This window comes from Hypanus sabinus, chromosome 2, assembly GCF_030144855.1.
Source record: "Hypanus sabinus isolate sHypSab1 chromosome 2, sHypSab1.hap1, whole genome shotgun sequence".
NCBI classification, from domain to species: domain Eukaryota; kingdom Metazoa; phylum Chordata; class Chondrichthyes; order Myliobatiformes; family Dasyatidae; genus Hypanus; species Hypanus sabinus.
In genome coordinates this window covers 129,581,171-129,603,953 of record NC_082707.1, presented here as the reverse complement: position 1 = coordinate 129,603,953, position 22,783 = coordinate 129,581,171, and the positions used below count along the sequence as shown (strand labels likewise).

The window sequence follows — 22,783 nt, the reverse complement described above, 5'->3', positions numbered from 1 at the left end:
ATCTGTGCAGCCTGGCACTAGCTGCTGTAGCACAGGGCCTCTTCAGTTGGAAGTGGCCACTCCCTGTATGGCCTAGACTGTCACTGAGGCCGTGTCCCAGCTGTCAGAGCAGTCCATGACGATAAATGATCGTGAATGTCCATGAACTATTATAAAATAACTTTTTTTTAAACGCTATGTTCACATAATTGAATCAACTAAATTGTGACAGTCAAATAAAAAGATACAAAGTAACTGAGGGACTTATCTCACAGTGTTCCAGCCCACTGGTATTGTTTGTTCCCGTTGTTCCAAAGCCACAAATTTCATGCCGTGACAGTGATGATACATCTGATAACAATTCTGATTCATTGATATTTGTGGGATCACTGGCTCGTGCCTGAATGGGCCATAGCCTAAGAGCTCATAATCTGTGAACACCTGCAAGCACGGGGCAGGTACCGTGGGCACCAGAACATAAATGGAGTGGAAGGCTGAGTTTCGGCCTGTGCTCAGCAATCCCAAACTTCAAATACATTAAGATATGAGCAAATTTTAATGGGAAAGTATAGGACTTAGTTCCAATTTTCAATTCCATTTTAAGTCACTGAAAATTTTGTTATGAGACAAACCAGACTCCTGATTATGTTGGGGACAATTGTCGATATATTTTTCAAAACTACAGAATCTTTTAAATGTCCAATTCCATTGTGAACAGCAGATTATTCTGTTAGTTCTTAAAGTACTGCTAAAAGCCTACAGATGTGGACAACGATAGTTCACTTATCAGGAAGGTGGCCACTTTTAAGATGCAACCAATTTAAAGTACAATGTTCCCGAAGCAAACTCATCATGTTTTTGAAACACATGACAAAGAGCCATGCGGCTCAGAAACAGTCTACCTGCTGACTGTCAAGCACCTTTCTCCACTGATCCTGCACTAATCCCATTTACTCTCCCCGCATTGTCAACAACAGCTCCGGATCCTATCACTCACAATGCAGGAGGGAGAATTTACATCAGCCAGTGAATTTACCAGCCTGCATGTCATTAGGTTTCGGGAGGAGAGCAGAGCACCCGGGGAAAACAAGTAAATTCCACACGCATAGTCACTGGAGCTGTACAGTGTTGTTTTCTCAGCTGCATCATTGTGCATGGCCATCCTCAAAATTGTTCCAGAGCAGTGCAATCCTGTGATTACTCTGTGCCTTCTACATAATACAGCCTCTACCCCAGTCAAGCAAGGTCCCCAGACCTTCTCATCTCTGACTCCAGGCCGGCAGCTTCTCAGAATGCCATTCCCGTACCTTGCAAGTGTCTGTCACGTAGATCAACTCTAAATGATGCATGCTAATTGATTGCTCAGTTGCGTGGAACATACCTGCTGAAGCTTCGAGTGTCTGAACTTGAGCTGCGCACAATAAAAGGCACTGGAAGATATTCACTACCCACCCTCCTCCCCAAAGTTGCAATACCGATGATAGTAATGCCTTACTTCACTCTGGAGAACTGTACGTGGTCCAGTGCATAGGATACAAGATAGGTTTATTATAGTCAAAGTGGGGTAACTTCCATTCAGCTACAAATGTTACGCCCTCTCCCACAACCAGAATCCCAGCTAATGCAAAATACGTAGGGGTTTATCCTCAGCCGTGTTTGGGATTTTCTGCTGAAGGAGCTTTGAAAGGTCGAGTTTTGCCTGTGTTTCGCTTTCAGGTTCGACATCTGGTGCCACAAAGAGACCATGCTCTGATAGAGGAGAACGCTCGCCAACAGTCCAATGAGAGGTTGCGGAAGCAATTTGCTACTCAGGCCAATGTCATTGGTCCTTGGATTCAGACAAAAATGGAGGTAATTTCTCTAAACTACAGCTGCATTTTTAGTGGCAGTGCCATTAAGAAACATGTATTACTAGATGGATATTGACAACTGCAAAGGTCTTTGTGTTCTCACTGTAACTGGGGAAAATCCACATGATCACAGGGAAAATGCGCCATGTGGTTTAATTTAGTCTTGTGTTCAGCAGAGGCATTAATGGATGGGCCAAAGGGCTGTTCGTGTGCTGTACTGCTGCACATTCTAAACAGCCAATTATTGACCATGGTATCTTTCATTGCTCCTTTTCATGTAGTGCCAAGGAATCTTTTCTACCCGTTGAGAGAGGAGTGCTTCAGTTTACGATCTCGTCCAAAAGATGCAATTCTGACATTTGCAGCATCCCCTCAGTTTTCCCATGCAGTGTTTGCCTGTATTACATCTGAACGTTTTGTATCTCTGAAGAGGATAGGAAATAAGCATGGAAATTTTGTACAATTCACCCTTCAGAATTATGCAATGGTCTCCCCTTTTTTCTGAAATATACTCTTCCATCTGTCTACATGAAAATGCAAGTTTAGAAATTCAATGCCATTACCTTGCCTTTTAAGTGTAAAGCCATTGACAAGTCACTGATAATAATCACTTCTAAGTCATATTGTTCCAGAAATTCAGGGGTGACATAATTTCCCATGCCAGTCTTATTATAGAGGGTTGAGGGAGAAATTAGGCTAAGTTGGCCAGGGCCAGTAATGTTTCACTAATATCACTTGATTGGGACATTGCAAGGTAAGTTCCTCTCTTACCTATGAACCCATTCAGTTCCAAGCCCACACTGGCTTCTAATCTTTCTCCTATCCCTTCAAGGTCCAGGCTCCTGACACTCATACTGTCTTTGGGTTCACACCAACTTCCATCAATAGTTCTTCTTCCCAATCCAACAACTCACCCAAATTCTTCCTTGGATCCCCATGTTACTTCTGTTTTCAATTCCTTGCACTCCAACTCTTCTTCCCCGCCCCCGCCCCCCCACCACCACCACCACGCCATCACATCTTGCTGCTGTCTCTGGGCCATAACCATGGAAAACCTCCCTCTTAGCCTCTTGCCACCAACCCCCTTCTGGAGACACTCTGGTTATTTTCATTCCTTAACCAAACCACAATCCCAGTGCTCATCCTGTGGACCACCAGCCATCTTCTCCCTGACCCCAGCCCCTAGATGTGGTGTTGATCATAAGCTGCTAAGAAACGTTGGTCTCGTGCAGCAGCTGGGTCAAATACAAATATCTTGCATTGCCTGGCTGGACGAGACTAGTAGCTGTAGAAAATGTCTGCTCCTATGTATGGAGTTTTAGCACCTCTGTTTTACAATCGTGTTTAAGCTCTGGGCGTCATTCTGATGAGAAGTCGCAGAAATAAAGACAGCACAGAAACAGGACCTTCAGCAAATTACGTACACACCAATTATCAATCACCTACTTAAATTAATCCTGCAATAATACCGTTTTTAATTCCTCCCGTATTCATAGCAACTCACCTCCCCACCCCTCCACCCTTCCCCACTTCCCAGATACCACTAGTCACCTACATATTAGGGGTAATTTACTATGGCCGCTTGCACATCCCTGGGGTGTGGCTATGGAGAACATGCTCCAGAGATCAGGACTGAACCCAGTTCTCTGTCGCCATGAGACTCCGGCTCTTCAGGCTGCATCATTTTGTCACCCTCGCCCCTGCGGTGGGGCAGTTCACCCCCTGACACTGACCGGCCAGCCTTCTGCCAACTGTTACAGGAGATTGGGCGCATTTCCATTGAGATGCACGGCACGCTGGAGGATCAGCTGAACCACTTGCGGCAGTACGAGAGGAGCATTGTCAACTACAAACCAAAGATTGATCAGCTCGAGGGAGACCATCAGCTCATCCAAGAGGCACTGATCTTCGACAACAAACACACCAACTACACAATGGAGGTGAGAGCATTCCATGCATCCATGGAGGCGGTGATTTCTGCTTAACCGCTGCCCTCTTCTTAATGCTGATGGCTGTAGTTTCTGTTTAAATGTCTGGAGATAACCATCTCCTTGCACTCTGAACTTCCGCTGCTGGCTCATAACTTTGGTCTTATATTGTGTTGGTGGCCTACAGTTGAAATGGTTCGTGTTCTTCTTTTTCCTTGATTCAGGTCGTGGGTACAAATAGTAGAGGCACTGAGCATGGAGTTTGCTCCCCTCACCCTTCGCTCCAGCATTGACTGGAGTTCTAACACATCCAGGGGTCAGCTGTCCCTCGTCCCTGCAATGCAGAACTTCATAAGTACAAAACCTCAATCATTTGACTCAAGTATCAGCACATATGCTGTAGACAATGTCCACGTCAGGAGTCGCGTTTATGGAAATGAAACCAGTCACGCGACAAGGCAGCCACACAGTGCAAGCTCTGGTGAATACTTTAGCTTCAAGGCAGTCACTCTTTTACTTCTAGCCGGTGGCCACCCACACATGACCTATGCCCTTTTAAAATGGATCAGTGTCATTTCTTAAAGGCGATGCATTTTTTAAGCAGATGACTATTCCGGTACAGTTGTCAGATACGCAGGAAGATTCAAAGCTGTTTATTTGAGATAAACAGTGCGATCTTAGTTTGGAATGTCAAAACAGATGGATGCATTCTCTTTCTGAAACAAAAGGCACCAGGGGAGGTGATAGGCAGGTGGAGAAAAGAAGTGAGAGAGGGGGCCAGTGTAGGGAATTGAAGAAGAGGGAATGGGGTGGGAGGGAAGTTGAAATAGATGTTCATGTCATCAGGTTGGAGGCTACCTAGAAGTGAATTTAAGGTATTGCTCCTGCAATCTCAAAGTGACCTCATCATGGCAGAAGAAGAGGACAGACGTGTTGGAACGGGAATGGGGATAGGAATTTAAATGGTTGGTCACCAATTCCGCTTTCTGCAGACGGAGCGGAGTTATTTGACAAAGTTGTCAATGTCTATCACCTCCTCCTGGTACTACCCCACCTTCCCTTTCTCCCATGGTCTACTCTCCTCTCCTATCAGATTCCTTCTTCTCCAGCCCTTTGCCTTTTACATCTATTGCCTCCCAGCTTCTTACTTCATTCTCCCCCTCCCACCTCTCCCTTACCCACTTGGTTTCACCTATCACCTTGCTTCCTTTCCTTCACCTGCTTATTCTGGCATCTTCCCCCTTCCTTTCCAGTCATGGAGAAAAGTCTTGGCCTGAAAAGTCAACTGTTTATTCATTTCCATAGATGCCGCCTGACCTGCTGAATTCCTCCAGCATTTAGTGCATGTTGTTCGAGATTTCCAGCATTTGCTGAATCTCGTGTGTTTATGATTTGCAGAATAATGAGGTAGTGTTCTTGAAGGGAAGAAGCTGTTCCTAAAATGTTGAGAGTGCATTTTCAGGAGCAGACGTTTTGTGATATGTCTTAGATATCAGTATTTTGTTTGTTAAAACATCAAATTTCACAACACACACTAAATGCTGGAGGAACTCAGTAGGTTAGGCAGCATTTATGGAAATGAATAAACAGTCGATGTTTCAGGCTGAGGCCTTTCTTCAGGAATGAGAAAGAAGGGGGAAGATGCCAGAATAAAAAGATGGGGGGGGGGGGAAGGAAAGAGGCTAGCTAGAAGGTGATAGGTGAAGCCAAGTGGGTGGAAAAGGTAAAGGGTTGGGGAGGAAGGATAGGAGGATCTGATGGGAGAGGAGAGTGGACCATAGGAGAAAGGACCTGGCAGAGGTGATAGGCAGGTAAGAAGAGGTGAAAGCCCGGAGTGGTTCATGCGAATAAATCTGATTCTGACTTGAAGTGTTCACTGTTTCTCTACCTGACCTGAGCATTTATTGCAATTGAAGTGGAAATGGTTGTACTTGGCAGTATTCAGGGTGTAACGTTATTTGTGGTTTTGAGCACAGTAGAACTCCCACTGCATCATTTTCCTCCCACCCTGTTAGCAACTGTTACTAAAGATAAGCTAGCTGTTCTAGCTTGCATGGTATTAAACTCCTTATTTTGGTGCAGGTCTTACAAAGATGCATAGAGAATAGCACTCCGAGAGAATACCCAAGTGTGGGAGATACAATGGAGGATGCATTAAACAAGTGCACTGACTTCCTTGTCTTTGTTTCAGCACATCCGGGTGGGTTGGGAACAGCTGCTCACTACCATTGCCAGGACAATCAATGAAATTGAGAACCAGGTCCTGACCAGGGATGCCAAGGGCATCAGCCAGGATCAGATGAATGAGTTCCGGGCCTCCTTCAATCACTTCGATAGGGTAAGCCAGCAATTTGATTTGTGTGTCTATCTGTGATACTTGTTCGATTTTTTTTCTGGCCGAGATTACTCGACTACAGCAAAGGATTCATCTAAGAAATGGGTGATGGGTTTTAAGAGTGGAATGTTTGCCATGGAAACCAAAATTGGAGTCACTAGCTGCTCCTGAGACCCAGTTAATAAGCAGAAGAAATTATGTGCAGTGGGGAGAGCTGTTAACAGTTATGACATAAGATACAACAAACTAATCAGTGCTAAAGGATGTTCCTTCAGCATGCTTTTGCCTAAGCTAATTCTCTCCCTTCCTCCCTTCTGAGCTGAAGGCAGAGGCTGGGACACATTATTTTCTCTTCAGTGAGATCACCGAGGAGCATTCCCCCTGTGTGGCAGTCTTTACCCAGCCGGGCAGAGCTGCATCTTCCATGTCCATTCTAGTAGCACTTGGGAACACAGTCACCAGTTATCAAGAGATTTGGGGCGATTTCTTCTGTAGCAGCTAGTAGCTTGAACATGTCCATGCCTCAGAGAATTGGATAGCATACGCCAGGGTTAGGGGTCTCAGCGGTGTTTCAGTGCTGGTGCTGCGAAGAAGGAAAAAAGCTAGTCTGCTAGGGCAGGAATGTCACTGATGGCTTCCCTCCATAGCAACTGGATAGAGGGAGGTTGCCAGGCACCAGGAGGTGAAAATTCACAGGTGGTACTTGGGCTGCGAAGAAAATAAAAGCAAATTGCACAATGAGTAACATACTATTCCTTATAAAAATTAGATAATATATGCTAAAGTAAGATTGGTTCTTAAAGGTGCAGTCATCTTTGATATTACGTAACAACACATTAATTTTTAGCTAATCATTATATCTGCTCTTTAAATTACCTGGATTATTAACATCAGGTTTCCATGTTGAGGTGCTTAATATTCTGAATTTTAACACTGCATTGTAATTGTCCAATAAAAGATCTGTTAAAGAAGATGAGAATGGTGTATTGAAAAATAAATATTGAATGTTTTTCTTACATGTTGACTGTAGACGTGCTTTAAAGGAGTTGAATGTTTGACCTCGTACCTCTGGCTCAACTCACCTGTCTATCACATGCAACTGCTCTCACTGCATATCCTTATCCTGAGCACCGTGTGTCACTGCATCAAGGGACACATCCACTCTTGGATGTGCAGCTTTGTTAAATTGTATTCATACTTGTTTGTTTTAAGGTACTTCTGAATTTGAAAAAGAACTCTTCCATCTAATGACGCAGATTTGACAGGAAAATGACAGGGATCAATATTAACAATCATTTAATAATTGAAGTAATATGGGATTACTTCATAATGAAGTAACATGGGATGAAGGGGAGACTATCACAGTTTATAATTCATGTTCTTTTTGCTCAGAACCCTGAAGCAGCTCAAGTTGAGCAAGCATGCCAGCATGGACTAATTGGGCCAAATAGCCTGTTTTCATGCGGCTTATACCATGTTAACATCCCAAATTACAAAAGGGCGGCACGGTAGCACAGCACTCTGCAGCATCAGCGAACACCGATCAGGGTTCATCTCCTGCCACTGTCTGTAAGGAGTCTGTGTGTTCTCCCTGTGATAGCAGGGTTTCCCTGGCTCTCCCGGTGTCCTCCCACATTCCAAAGATGTACGGTTAGGGTTAATGAATTCTGAGCATGCTACGTTGGCACCAGAAGTGTAGTGACATAGAAACATAGAAAATAGGTGCAGGAGAAGGCCATTCATCCCTTCGAGCCTGCACCGTCATTCAGTATGATCATGGCTGATCATCCAACTCAGAACCCTGTACCTGCTTTCTCTCCATACCCCTGATCCCTTTAGCCACAAGGGCCATATCTAACTTCCTCTTAAATATAGCCAATGAACTGGCCTCAACTGTTTCCTGTAGCAGAGAATTCCACAGATTCACGACACTCTGAGTGAAGAAGTTTTCCCTCATCTCGGTCCTAAAAGACCTCCCCTTTATCCTTAAACTGTGACCCCTCATTCTGGACTTCCCCAACATCGGAAACAATCTTCCTGCATCTAGCCTGTCCAATCCCTTTAGAATTCTATACGTTTCAATAAGATCCCCCCTCAATCTTCTTAATTCCAGTGAGTATAAGCCTAGTCGATCCGGTCATTCTTCATATGAAAGTCCTGCCATCCCAGGAATCAATCTGGTGAGATTTGCAGGCTGCCCCCAGCACAATCTTTGACGCAAAACAACGCATTTCACTGTATGTTTCAAAGTACATCTGACAAATAAAACTAATATTCAATCTTTAAATTGTTCCAAAGTTCAACTCCGTTAGGGTTTTATGTCCTTCCCACTCCTTCATTCCCTGCCCTTCCAGCTCTGAACTGAAGCTTGAAACACCTGGATTGTGACCACTTCAGAAGGTGCAATACCAAGACACCGTCCAGTCTCTCTGTGGGGTTTGTAAGCAGGGGTGAAGCATCTTAAAGATTTCCAATCTGCCCGTAACTGTGATGGCCATTCTACTACTGGTACGCTGCACCAGTCCATGGTGAGAGGTCAAAAATGAGGGAATATCTGGAGATGCCTCCAGTGCTGTTGGCTTGTATGGATAATAATAATTTTTAGCTTGCTCAAAATTAGAAAACATAACCATTGCTATGCAATTGGTGTATTCTAACTCTTAAAATAGAACTGATTTGGAAAACTCCCCAATTCATTTCTTTTAATTAAAAGGAAGTCAATTGTTAGTTTTGGTCCCTGTCAGACAAACCTACTGGGGAGCGCAGCTTTCTAGTAGTCTGGATATGAAGCTTTATCATTTGGAACCGTGATGTTTAAACTGTTGCAATATCTAATATTATGCACTTTGTTTCCTCTTTCCACTTGCATGATCTCTTCCCTTCCCCATTTACCCCTTGCACGCACAACTATTCACTCTATCCCCGCCCCCTGCCCTCACCCAACAACTGCTGCCTCCACCACCATGCATGGCGTCCCACGTGGCATTGCCTAACCCAGGATCATTCTGGCACCCTTGGAGCAGAGGAATTCAAAGCCTGCCTCATCAGCTTGGGGTACGATATTGGAAATGACGCACAGGTATTGATTGCTAGTATATGATGTGAAGTACTGCACTCCCGTGTGCTGAATTAACTAAACTTGTGTTTTTTTTTTCTCTTTTTTTTTTATCTGTGTTGATCTTACTGTTTCTCTGTGTCTGTGATGAATTGTCTTTTGTAATTTGTCTTCCTTTTCAATTGACTGTTTTCTCCAACTGCTTACAACTTTGAACCTGTCTTAATTGAAACATTCTGTATGCTTTTCTCCTTTGGTTTCTGCTTGTGTTTTTTGCTTTGATTCATCGTTGACGTGTTTTTCCACTTGACTTTCCCTCTCCCTCGTTGCCTAATGATCTTTCACTGTGTCTGTGTCTTGTTGGTGTCTCCTTCCTCCTCTCTCTGTAGAAGAGGACTGGAATGATGGACAGTGATGATTTCAAAGCTTGCCTTATCTCCATGGGTTACAATCTGGTATGGTGACTTCCCATTCCTTCTATTTTCAATTTATTAGCACTTGGTTCTGAAGCTGGCTGATTAATTCATGTTAACTGGTGTTTGTCATTGTACAAGTGTTTGGATTAGTGACTTGCTTTATCCAGAAACAGAGTTTGTTGGTTTCCTTGCTTGGGGTTGTTTTTTTAAACGTTAACGATAGTTTGCCTCTTCATTCTATGGTGGAATATTCAGCCTTGTCCCAGAGGATTTCCATTTTGCAAGAGTGACTAGTTAATATGCTCACACTGATACAGTAGGTTTCCTGTAGATTACTGTAAAGTGCCAAGTCATTATTGCAAAAAATGTCCGCAGTACGAGAATTCCTCTCCTCCACTGTAGGTAATCTTGTCGGTACCTTGCAGAGCTTTTTACCATAAAATCCTAGAATCCTACTGCACAGAAACAGACCCTATTGGTCCACTGCATTCGTGCTGATCATGATGATTATCTACACTAATTCCACATCCCTCTACACCTTTCAAATACCTTTTAAACATTGTAATTGTATCTGCCTTTGCCAGCTTCTCTGGCAGCTCATTGCAGATAACCATCTCCCCTGATGCGGAATATCTTACCCCTCGATCTCCTTTAAATTTCTCCCCTCATACTTCAAACCTGTGCCCTCTAGTTGGAGGCTCCCATGTGACTATCTGTCCTAACCATGCCTCTGGTAATCTTATAAACCTCCAATAAGATCAGCCTCCTGTTTTCCTGTGAGAGGATAAACCCAGTTTCTCCAGTCTAATTTTTGGGTCATCTACAACAACGTCAGCAAAGTTAGCATCATTTTGGAACTTCTGCTGACAAGAGATAATGGATTCCTTGACTGCTTCCATTTTTTTATGACGTATTTCAAAGCTACCATCCTGATTCCTGTTTTCACAAATGAGATAAATTTACACTGGGAAAAATGTTGAGGGGTAATGGTACAAAGGAAAGGAAATAAAAGTTGAGATGCAATTCAATTCAACCTAGAAATGGGTCAGTGGGATGCATGGTTACCACTTGTTCCTATACTCCTTCAAAATATGGGACTCTGAGCCTACAGTGTTGCTATGCCTTTCCTTCCACTCTCTTCCTGGCCATCCCAATATGTCATGTAATTTCTGGGTTAGAGAATCCCAGGGGAAAGCTCCTTATCATTGAAACTTAAATGGGACGTTGGCAAGTGGGGAAGAACATAAATTGGTAAGGTTACTGATGATGGAAGTGTATTGATTTACATTTGCAAAAGGCATTAATGGATGTTGAGCAATGACAGCAAAACAGAACTGATCTAAGCAGGCTTTTGAAGCCAAATGGCTTCAGCTGTTTCTACCATTAACACACAACAAAAGGACAACCATAGGGAACAGCAACTTCGGATAAAGCAACCCAGACAAATTGTACAGATTGAAGAGTGTAAATATTCAGTAGAGTTTGCTTTTCTTTAAGATAATAATTGGGGCTGGGAATAAGAAAGCAATTTAGATCCTTAAAAAGAATAAGGTAAATAAATTAGCACTTAATTTGGCAACATCCTCTCTTTCACAGGGGATGGAAGGTTGGATATGAGATTGCATTAAGCACTCATTTGAAAAATATTTCTTTATAATGTTGGTGTTCCATCTGAGATAAATGGTGCAGGGTATAATGGATGTATCAGCAACCTAATACTGAGGTATTCCTAAAGTAGGCAAAACTTCTTCCCTGCTCTTGAGTGGGGGTGTAAAATAGTCCTGGCAAAGTGAATTTCCCTGTGCTTATACTAGGAGCCAAACTATATTGCAAATTTGGAGGGGAAGTGAGAAAAGTTGTTACGTTATCTAGAGACTCCTTAAGATATTAGTTTATTTGGTTTATCAATTGCTAAACTAATACAGATAAGGGTTGAATGGTGTAATTTGTTGGTAAACGTTGTCCTTCCTCTCTGGGCACCGAATTTATCTCAAACTCAAATGGATCTTCATTTTTAGTTCCTCTAAAGCTGCCCAGATTTATCCTACTGTTTCACATAAGGTTGTATATTGGATATATTACTTCATAGCCCCCCACATAGATAAAAGTTATATCTACAGAAGCAGAGTTTACATGCAACTTTCTTCAGCTCTTTAACTTGTACCACCTCTAGTGTTGTTGATGTACTATCTGCTTTCCCCTCCAAAAAATGCTAAAAACACAATTAGACAAGCTCAAATAAAAGTAATGTTGACACATGACTTTCTGCATCCCCCTTAATTCTACTTCAGCCCAACCAGTCAGCCCTTGTATGGCAGAGACTAATCATCAATAACAGATATCTTGGCACAGCAGACCAAGGTTACTCCTAGCTGATCTCCAGAGATTCAGAAGGTCACATTCATTGACCAGTCTCTGTAGATCTCAACCAGGCCAAATGAGGGAGGCTAAGTCAACCCCAACATCCCTTCAAGGAAGGGGAACTGTGCTTTGTTCTTTGATCTGAACTCCAACTTGTCTGCAGTTATACCTTCAATGAAGCAGACATGCCTGCTTATTATCAGAATAATTGTCAGCATTCTGGGGATTGGGTAATGCCTGTCTCAACCCCTTTTGGGTGTGTCATTGTATTATCTTCCTGATTGGGAGGACAGAAAGGGTGAAAACAGAGTCAAATTCTCAATCCACCTCAAGGGCAGAACAAGACTTTTGGAGGCAAAATACACAACTTCCCAGTTATAGTCCTAGTTAAACCTTAGTGGGATTGAGGACTTTTACTCAGCAATTCCATCCAAACCCTTGTATGCATGCTTCTATGTTACGGTTAGACTGTTCTTAACAGAAAAAGAATGTTGGCCTTAGTGTACGCAGTTTGAGCAATTAGGTATTGGGATGGGATTCCAGAAGAAATTCTTGATTCCCTATACCTAACCCAATCTTCTTAGTCTTCATTGGTTGGGGTCGACCACAGATGTTGCATCCCGGCTTGAAGTCAATACGCAAGCCAGGGCAGTATAATAAGAGCAAGCAACCCCTCTCCATGCAGCTGATGAATCCAAAGGAACGGCAGAGACAAATATAGTCTGGTACTAGCAGTGTCACAGGAGTTGCCAGTCAGTGTTGTACTCAACATAGGACTGTCTTAGGGTTCTCCAGCTCTGGATTTTTCCTCACGGTTTACCCCTTGAATGGGTATAGCCTCAAGGCAGCCGAGGTTTCAAATCAGTTTTTGTTCCTCTAGATAAGCTGCCAAACACAGCTGGAGCCCCATTGCCCATGAGCGACTGATTTTCTGGTGCCAGTAATGCACCTTTGCCCCTTCTCCTGTCAAGTAGAAACAGTTCTGTTGAACTTAGTAGCTAAGCCATACGTGAAGGCCAGGAGCTGGACTTGTTTTCGGAAGCTATCTGAAATGCACTCCATTGGGAGCAGGTAGTGGGAGCTTTTCTCCACAACCCCTCCCCAAGCTCTTCTAACTTAAGGAACCACATTGCCCATCTCTCCAACAGTATATACCAGAGTCCAATAACTCTGTAAATAAAAGTTTGAACAGCAGACACTCATCATCATTCCCCAAAGCCTCAACTCCATTGACCAACTTTGGGGGAACTTCCCACGTTCATTTAATGTGATTTCCTTTTCCATATCCTCTTCCTCTTAATGTTGCCTCATGGTAACATGATTCTCACAAAGACAGTTTATACACAAATGCCAGTGATGTTAAGTTAATTTTCTGAAGCCTCTCTGCTCTACCACGGTTACTTGGTGGTTTGCCTCACGTCGGTCCTGGGAAGGATTGCAACTTTTGGCAGTTCGATGCAAGGAAAGTCATTCAAGAGTTACGTCAGGAACTCACTGCCAGCATAAGCTCACTCAGGAGCAGGCTGCAACTGCTGTGTTTGAAAAGAAGTAAATTGGTGGCGCTGGAAATGTTCAGCAAGTCAGGCAGCACATAGGGATGAAAGAATCAGAGTTACTGTTACACGTCAATGATCCCATATGAGAATTGGAAATTAAAGTGGGGCAAAGTGGAAGAGGATATTTACTCTTCCCCATCCCTCCCTCTGCAATTTAAAATATATTTGTTTTATTGCTTTTCCGGTTCCTGTGTAATCATTCACATGAACATTGCACTCTGTTTCTCTCTCCACAGATGCTGCCTGGCATGCTAATTATCCAGGATTTGTTTTTATTGCACCCTCAATGTCGTATTCAATCTGGCTCTGAGCTTCTTATTCTCTATACTGTTCAGCATAAAACCTCCCCAATACTCCAGCTCTACCAGTGTTACCTTTGTAAGATTTAACTGCCCCTTTGCCCTTCCCTGTCTGTAATCTCCTGCAGCCTTGAAAGCTGAACAACTCTCATTCCTCTGACTTTGTGAATACCTGCATTTGTTTAATACTTGCCAGCTGTGCTTTCATCTGCCAAAACCATAGGGTGGAATTCTCTCCAGAAAACCTTATTCCCGCTCCACCCCCTCACTTTCTTTAATAATCCCCTTAAACCCCTGAATGTCAAACCTAAATAATTAGGGAATGCTATTTATTCCAAAAAGGTTTAATTCTGCAGGAATATCATGACCTCCATAACAACATGATTAATAAGGTAGTGTAAGAATGTCTAAACATATAGCCAGATAATTTGCTTCTTCTCAAAGAAGTTGGCAGATGAATTGAGCTAAATAGGCAGTTAATTATTTACGATTTTTCATTGTGGAATAGTTAAGAAATTCTAGGTTACCTTGTGGGAAGATAATGTCCCTGAGGATTTTTTAATGTCTATTTGTATACCAGGTGAATAATTGTTTTTACATCCAGTTTAAAAATTTAGTGTGTGCAGGAATGCAGTTCTCCCTCATTAAAGAACAAAGGTTATATGACCAAGTCCTCAAATGGGTTTCAGTCACATTCTTGTAGAGATGTGCCTTCACTCCATACAGGAAGCATGCCTAGAGAGATTTGATTTGTCCAAGTTATTACCTGCCACTTACTAATCTTCAGCTGAAAATAAGGTTCAGCCAGTGTAAACTATAGCTGTAAAATTTCACACATTGATCTTCAGCTGTCAGAATGTGGGTACGTGCATGCTCTTAGACTCGTAAGAGGCTTTGGTACAATTGCTGTGGTTGATGATTTCAGAGCGAAGCAGAGTTTGGACGCATCATGAACATCGTTGACCCCAACAACATGGGCGTCGTTACATTCCAGGCCTTCCTGGACTTCATGTCTCGGGAGACCACAGACACAGACACTGCTGACCAGGTCATGGCCTCATTTAAAGTTCTGGCTGGCGATAAGGTGAGCTCTTCTACTAAATACACATACAATCTAAATTCTATTTGTTCATTTGCTATGGTCCATCCCCACACAAGCAATATTTGTGCTGCTGGCCTGTGACACAAAGAGTGAGATTTCAGAAGAGGTTGGTAAAGTTTTTGCACTTGGCTTTGGAGCCATTCTACTCATGAAAATTGTTTAATTATACCATCTTCACCATCAATACGTGGACAGGGCATGATGGGTAGTAAAGTAGCACAGCTAGTAGAACTGCCTCTTACAGCACCAGAGACCTGAGTTCAATTCTCATCAAAGTTGCACTTGGAGGGGGTGGGAGTGGGTTTGCACATTCTTCCCTTGTGCTGCAAGGACTTTAAGTTTGGTAGTTGATTGTCCAGAGTGTGTTGCCCATAGCATGTGTGTGAGTGGTAGAATTGTGGGGGAAGATTTGAAAAGATGTGGATAAGGATCAGTGTAAATGAGTGGTTCATGATCAACATGGATTCATTGGGCTGAAGAGACTGTTTCCATACTGTGACTTGGGTTGAATACGACAGCATACAAAAGCTAGAGTTTTTCCAGCCAGTCAGTATATCTAGCTGATATGTAAAAGCATCGCTAGTGATGCTTGTCAAAGAGTGGGTATAAAAGGATCCTTTTTGGATTGGCTGGCAGTGACTGGTGGTGTCTTGCAAGGGTCTGTGTTGGGACATTTTCTTTTTATGTTGTTTCCCAATGATTTGGATGATGAAACTGATGGGTTTGTGGATGACACAAAGATAGGCGGAGGGACAGGAGGTGTTGAGGACGCAGAGAGGCTGCTGAGGTCTTAGACAGATTAGGAGAATGGGCAAAGAGATGACACATGGATAAAGTAGTATGGTCGTGCAGTTTGGTAGAACAAATAAAAGCATAGATATTTTCTCAACGGATAGAAGATTCAAATATTCGAGATGGCAAAGCGATTTGGGAGTCATGGTGCAAGATTTCCTAAAAGTCAATTTGCAGGTCGAATCAGCAGTGAGGAAGGCGAATGCAATGTCAACATTCATTTCAAGTGAACTAGTATATAAAAGCAAGGATGTAATGCTAAGGCTGTATAAGGCAATGACCTCATTTGGAGTATTGTGAGCAGTTTTGGGCCCCTTATTTAAGAAAGGATGTGCTGATATTAGAGACTGTTCAGAGGAGGTTCACGAGAATGATTCTTAGAATGAAAGGGTTATCATACGGCCAGCAATTGGAGGTTCTGGGCCTGTACTCGCAGGAATTTAGAAAATGAGGGTGATCTCATTGAAACCTGTCGAATGGTGAAAGTGCTAGGTGTGAAGTGTTTCTTTCGGTGGGAGCGTCTAGAACCAGAGGACACAGCCTCAGAACAGAGGGACTAATTTTAAAACAGAGATGAGGAATTTCTTTAGCCAGAGAGTAGTGAATCGGTAGAATTCATTGCCACAGGTGACTGTGGAGGCCAGGTTACTGGGTGCATTTAAGGCAGAGGTTGATGGTTCTTATTAGTCAGGGCATGAAGGGCTCTGGGGAGAAAGCAGGAGAATGGGATTGAGAGGGAAATTGATCAGCCATGATGAATTGTTGGAGTAGACTCGATGAACCAAATGGCTTAATTCTGCTCCTATGTTTCATGGTCTAAGTGGGATTCCTTGTGCCGTGTGTTTCTTTTCACCTTTCAAATCCCTTATCAAGCTTCTCACTTGATATTCAGAACTGAAGCCCATTTACTGTTTATGTAATTTATAGTCTGAAATAATCCCTTTTTCAGGCAGTAAAATGTGTGATTAATGTTGAAAGAAAATTTCGAGTTGAGTAGCACAGAACCATGCTCCTCAGTGCACCCTGTACATGCCAACCTTCTCTCGCATCACCATCAAGCCTATTTGCCCACATTACTTCAATACATTACCTATCTATATTTAAGATACATTTAGACAGATACTTAACATATCTGATGCCAACAGCCTCTCCAACTATCAGCCAGCTCTGCATTAAAAAAGCTTACTCCTAAAGTCCCCTAAAATATTCCTTTCTTTCACCTTACTCTCTGTTCCCTTGCTCACTACAGGACAAAGATTTTGACAATCTAATCAATCTAAGCCTCTCATAATCTTGAATACTTTATCAGTTGCCAGTCAGCCTCCTTCACTCCAAGAGAAAACTGATCCAATCTCTCCCGATCACTAAAGTCTTCCGATCCAGACAAGATCTTCACCAGTTCTTCGCTCTCTTTCCAGCACAATCACATCCGTCTCATAGTGTGGGTGACCAGAACTGCATTTCAAATGTGGCCTTACTACTTAATAGTAACATCTTATTCCTAACCCTGAACCTAGGAAGGCGAGCATACCGTATGCCTTCTTCACCTGCCCTACCATTTCTGGGAGCTGAAGACTTGGACTCCCTTGGTCTCTCTGTTCATCAACGTTTCTTAGTGCTTTGCTATTTACTGCATATGTCCCACTCCTGTTTGACTTTTCAAATTGCTTTACCTTACACTAGTAGTTAGAATTTAATCCTGACCAACATTCCTTCCAACTGATCTACGCTCAGCAACAACTTTATTAGGTATACCGGAACACCTCATTAATGTAAACATCTAATCAGCCAAACATGTGGCAGCAACTCAATGCATAAAAGCGTGCAGACATGGTCAAGAGGTTCAGTTGTTCAGACCAAATATCAGAAAGGGGAAGAAATGTGATTTAAATGACTTCGACTGTGAAGTGATTGTTGGTGGCAGAAGGGATGGTTTGAGCACTAGAGAAACTGCTGATCTCCTGTAATTTTTCATGCACGGCAGTCTATAGAGTTTATAGAGAGTGGTGCAAATGACAAAGAAACATCCATGGAGCGGTGGCTGTGGGTGAAAATACCTTATTGATGAGAGAGGTCAGAGGAGAATGGTCAGATTGATTCAAACGGACAGGAAAGCAACTTTAGCTCAAATAACCACACGTTACAACAGTGGTGTGCAGAAGATCATGGGCAAATTCATGGCAGATGCAATTTAATGTGGATAAATGTGAGGTTATCCACTTGGTGGCAAGAACAGGAAAACAGATTATTATCTGAACGCTGGCCGATTAGGAAAAGGGGAGGTGCAACGAGACCTGGGTGTCATTGTACACCAGTCATTGAAGGTGGGCATGCAGCTACAGCAAGTGGTGAAAAAGACAAATGGTATGTTGGCATTCATAGCAAAAGGATTTGAGTACAGGAGCAGGGAGGTTCTACTGCAGTTGTACAAGGCCTTGGTGAGACCACACCTAGAGTACTGTGTGCAGTTTTGGTCCCCTAATCTGAGGAAAGACATTCTTGTGATAGAGCGAGTACAGAGAAGGTTCACCAGATTGATTCCTGGGATGGCAGGACTTTCATATGAAGAAAGACTGAATTGACTGGGCTTATACTCGCTGGAATTTAGAAGATTAAGGGGGGATTTTATTGAAACATATAAAATTCTAAAGGGATTGGATAGGCTAGATGCAGGAAGATTGTTCCCGATGTTGGGGAAGTCCAGAACGAGGGGTCACAGTTTAAGGATAAAGGGGAAGGCTTTTAGGACCGAGATGAGGAAAAACTTCTTCACACAGAGAGTGGTGAATCTGTGGAATTCTCTGCCACAGGAAACAGTTGAGGCCAGTTCATTGGCTATATTTAAGAGGGAGTTAGATATGCCCCTTGTGGCTAAAGGGATCGGGGGGTATGGAGAGAAAGCAGGTACAGGGTTCTGAGTTGGATGATCAGCCATGATCATACTGAATGGTGGTGCAGGCTCAAAGGGCTGAATGGCGTACTCCTGCACCTATTTTCTATGTTTCTATCATCTCTAAATGCACAACATGTTGAGTCTTGAAGTGGATGGCCTACAGCAGTAGAAGACCACAAATGTACACTGAATATATATCCTGCTGAAGCCTTGACATCCTCAATACTGACAATTTTTATGTCCTCTGCATCTTTCTAAACATATCTCCTACATTCATAGTTAAGTTGTTAATAATATCTATCAAACTGTAAAGCTCCCAGCACCAATTCTTATGGTGAACCACTAGTCACAGACTTATAAAAATATTTCCACTTTGCCTCCTATCACCAGGCTACTTTTGGATGCAGTTAGCTTGCTCACCATGTATCCCACATGCTCTTACTTTCTGGAGCAATCTGCTCTGTGGGACCTTGTTAAATGCCTCATTGGTAGTAGTACTACCTCATCTTGAATGCCAAATGACTGAACCTTTTTGACTGATCTCCCATTTGGGACCTTGTAAAATGCCTTGCTAAAGTCCATGAAGACAACATCCAGTGCCTTGCCATCATCAACTCTCTTTGTGACTTCCTTGAAAGACTCTATACGATTAGTTAGACATGACCTACCGCACACAAAGGCATGTTGACTATCCTTAGTCAGTCCTTGTCTATCTAAGTACTTACATATCTGGTTCCTTAGAATACCTTCCAATAACTTTCCCACAACTGATGTCAGGTTCACTGGCCTATAACTTCCTGGTTTATTCTTAGAGCCTTTCTTAAGTAGCAAAACAACATTAGCTCTCCTCCAATCCTCTGGAACTTCACCTGCCACTAAGGATGATTTAACTATCTCTGCTAGGGCCCCAGCAATTTCTGCACTTGCCTCCTACGGGGTCCAAGGGAGCTCCTTGTCAGGCCCTGGGGATTTATCCTCCCTAACTAGCTTCAAGATAGTAAACACCTCCTCTTTTGTAATCTGTAGAGTCCATGACCTCACTGTTGCTTTATCTCTCTTCTATAGACTCTGTATCCATCTCCCAAGTAAATGCAGATACAAAAGAATCCACCTCAAATCTTCCCCATCTCTTTTGGCGCCACACATGGATTACCATTCTGATCTTCCAGAGGACCAATTTTGTCCCTTTCAATCCGTGTGTAGTAGCTAGCCCTTAGGGTTCTCATTCATCTTGTCTGCTAGAGCAACCTCATGCCTTTTAGTTTAACTGTTTTCTTTCTTAAGTGTCCTCCTGCATTCCTTATACTCCTCAAGTACCTCATTTGCTCCTTCCTGTCTGAACCTGCTGTGCACCTCCTTTTTTTCCCCTCAATATCTCTCGAAAACCAAGGTTCCCTGAACCTGCTATCTTTGCCTTTTACTCTGGCAGGCACATACAAGCTTTGTACTCTCAAAATCTCACTTTTGAAGGCCTCCCACTTACCAAGTACAACTTTGCCAGAAAATACTTTGTCCTAATCCAACCTTGCCAGATCCTTTCCGATACCATATATATTGGCCTTTCTCCGATTTAGATTCTCAACCCAAGGACCAGCCCTATCCTTTTCCATAATTACCTTGAAACTAGTGGCATTATGATCACTAGATGCAAAGTGTTCCCCTACACAAACTTCTGTCATCTGCCTTGTCTCATTCCCAATAGGAGATCAAGTATCCCACACTCTCTCATTGGGACTCCTACGTAATGATAAAGGAAACTTTCCTGAACACATTTAATAAACTCTATCCCATCCAGTCCTTTTGCAGTATGGGAGTCACAGTCAACAGGTAGAAAGTTAAAATCATCTCCTATCACAATCCTTGGTTTCTTGCAACAGTTTGCAATCTCTTTACAAATTTGTTCCTCTAAATCCCATGGACTGTTGGATGGTCTATAATATTCCTTTCTTATTCCTCAGTTCCACCCATAAAGCCTCAGCAGATGAGTTCTCCAGTCAGAACTAAGAGAGACATTTTCCCCGACTAGTAAGGCCACTCCTCCTGGTCTATCATCTCTAATTCGTAAATATTGAGCTGCCAGTCCTGCCCCTCCTGCAACAAAGTCTCACTAATGGCTACAATATCATAATTCCATGTGTTGATTCATGCCCTGAGCTCATCTGTCTTTCCTATAATACCTTTTGCATTGAAAGATACACAACTCAGAACATTAGCCCCACCATGCTCAACCTCTGGATTCCTGACTTTGTCTGACGTCTTCACAACTTCTGTCTCCACAATCTCTCCACGATCAGTTCTGGCACTCTGGTTCCCATCTCCCTGCAACGCTAGCTTAAATGCCTCTGGACAGTTATAGCAAACTTTCCCACTGGGATATTAGTCCCCCTTTAGGTGCAAACTGTCTCTTCTGTACAGGTCGCACCTTCCTCGGAGGAGAGCCCAATGATCCAAACATCTGAAGCTCTCCCCCCTACACTGACTCCTTAGCCATGTAATAAACTGTATGATCTTTCTATTTCTGGCCTCACTAGCACGTGGCACAATTCTGTGATTATAGCCCTGGAGATCCTGTCCTTTAACTTAGCACCTAACTCCCTGAAATCACTTTGCAGAAACTTGTCCCTCTTCCTATTTATGTCATTAGTACCTGTATGGACCACGACCCACTGGCTGCTCACTTAGGAATGCTGAGGAGTCGAGCCGAGATGTTCTGTACTCTGGCACCCGGGAGGCAACATACCAACCTGGAATCTTGTTCTCATCCACAGAACCTCTTTTCTGTTCCCCTATCCAATGAATCCCCTATTACCACAGCTTACCTCTTCTCCCCCCTTCTCTTCTGAACCACAAAGCCAGACTCAGTGCCAAGGTGGTCCCAAATCCTTACTTTCAAAAGTAAATCTTTTAAAAGCCTCCGGCTTATCAGCTGCCATTTTACCCACAAGCATTTTCACCAAGTCCAATCTTGCACGACTGAAATCAGCCTACCCCAAGTTAATGACCTTATCCTGAGGACCAATCTTATTCCTTTTCTGCACAATTTTGACGGTGGAGCTTTGCAATTATTTTACTAAGATTAGTCACAAATGGGGGAGACTCCAGCATGTTTTAAGTGGAATTGCGATTAAAGGCAGGTCTTTCCTTCTCATCTTTCAGAACTACATCACGGCTGAGGAGCTGCGGCGAGAGTTACCCCCCGACCAAGCAGAATATTGCATCGCGAGGATGGCACCATACATGGGACCGGATGCAGTCCCAGGATCGCTGGACTACATGTCCTTCTCCACAGCCCTGTACGGTGAAAGTGACCTGTAACTCTGCATCTTTTGTATGCAAACCCCGTTTCTGCTCACCTCTATTTGGCTTTAAACTAAAGAAATTGCGGAGTGTCTGCTTGAACTGGCAAGTGCAGTTTACAGAAGAAATATTTTTTTCTTCAGGCAACTTCAAAACATATTTTATTATAGAAATAGGTATTTTTCTCAAAACGTTCCAAAAAAAATCAAAATGCACCATTTACTTTTGTTGTGATATCTGTAGTTAAGCACAATGTTGCATTTCTTGATTTTCTACTAATGTACACATTTTATGTATATGAAAGCTGGTCACATTGTAACTCACTGTTGCACAAAATTGAGCAAGTTCACTCATAACACCATATAATAAAGGATTTATTTTATAAATATGTTAAGTATTTTCAGACTTTTTTTTAAAAAAAGGACATCCTGCCTTCAATGTGATGGGTGCCATTGCTTTGATATTTAATTTAAAATAAGCTGATAAGCTGCCACAGTTACAATATGCACATTGGATGTGTCCTTCCAAATATGGTTCAAGTACTCACATCAAAAATGGCAGCAATAAGATTGCAGTAGTGGCTTTCAAACCATTTCTTCCCACTGTAGTTTGAAGAGTTTTTCAGAATGTCAGGGATATCTGGTTGGCAGCCCACATGCTCTAACAGCATCACAGCTATCCACACTTCCTGAAGGGCCAAAACCCACAGATGCAGAAAATTAAACAAATAAAATTAGAAACTGCTGAAAATACTCAGCAGTTCGGGTGGCAACCATGAGGAGAGGAATATATTTTTTCAGGTTGATGATGTTTCATCATAACAGGGAACAGTTAGGAAATTGAGATTTTAGGTTGCAAAGGAGAAGAATGGAGAGAACAAGGGAATTCCAGTGATAGGGTGAGGTGAGGAGAAACTGAAT

The 22,783-nt window shown here is 42.8% G+C and overlaps 1 protein-coding gene across 6 annotated transcripts in view; it reads left to right on the top strand.

Moving 5' to 3' along the window:
* The window catches only part of actn1 (actinin, alpha 1), a 231,906-nt gene extending 209,657 nt beyond the window's left edge, over positions 1-22,249 (top strand). For 2 of the 6 annotated variants that reach the window (XM_059954974.1, XM_059954967.1), the window contains exons 16-22: positions 1,696-1,830; positions 3,590-3,769; positions 5,949-6,095; positions 9,091-9,171; positions 9,537-9,602; positions 14,705-14,863; positions 21,723-22,249. In XM_059954974.1, the coding sequence (XP_059810957.1) occupies positions 1,696-1,830; positions 3,590-3,769; positions 5,949-6,095; positions 9,091-9,171; positions 9,537-9,602; positions 14,705-14,863; positions 21,723-21,881 (927 nt within the window). In that variant the 3' untranslated portion in view covers positions 21,882-22,249. The remainder of the gene's footprint in view (positions 1-1,695; positions 1,831-3,589; positions 3,770-5,948; positions 6,096-9,090; positions 9,172-9,536; positions 9,603-14,704; positions 14,864-21,722) is intronic. The other 4 variants (XM_059955005.1, XM_059954997.1, XM_059954990.1 and 1 more) reach the window with 2 other exon arrangements.
* Positions 22,250-22,783: the final 534 nt, after the last annotated feature.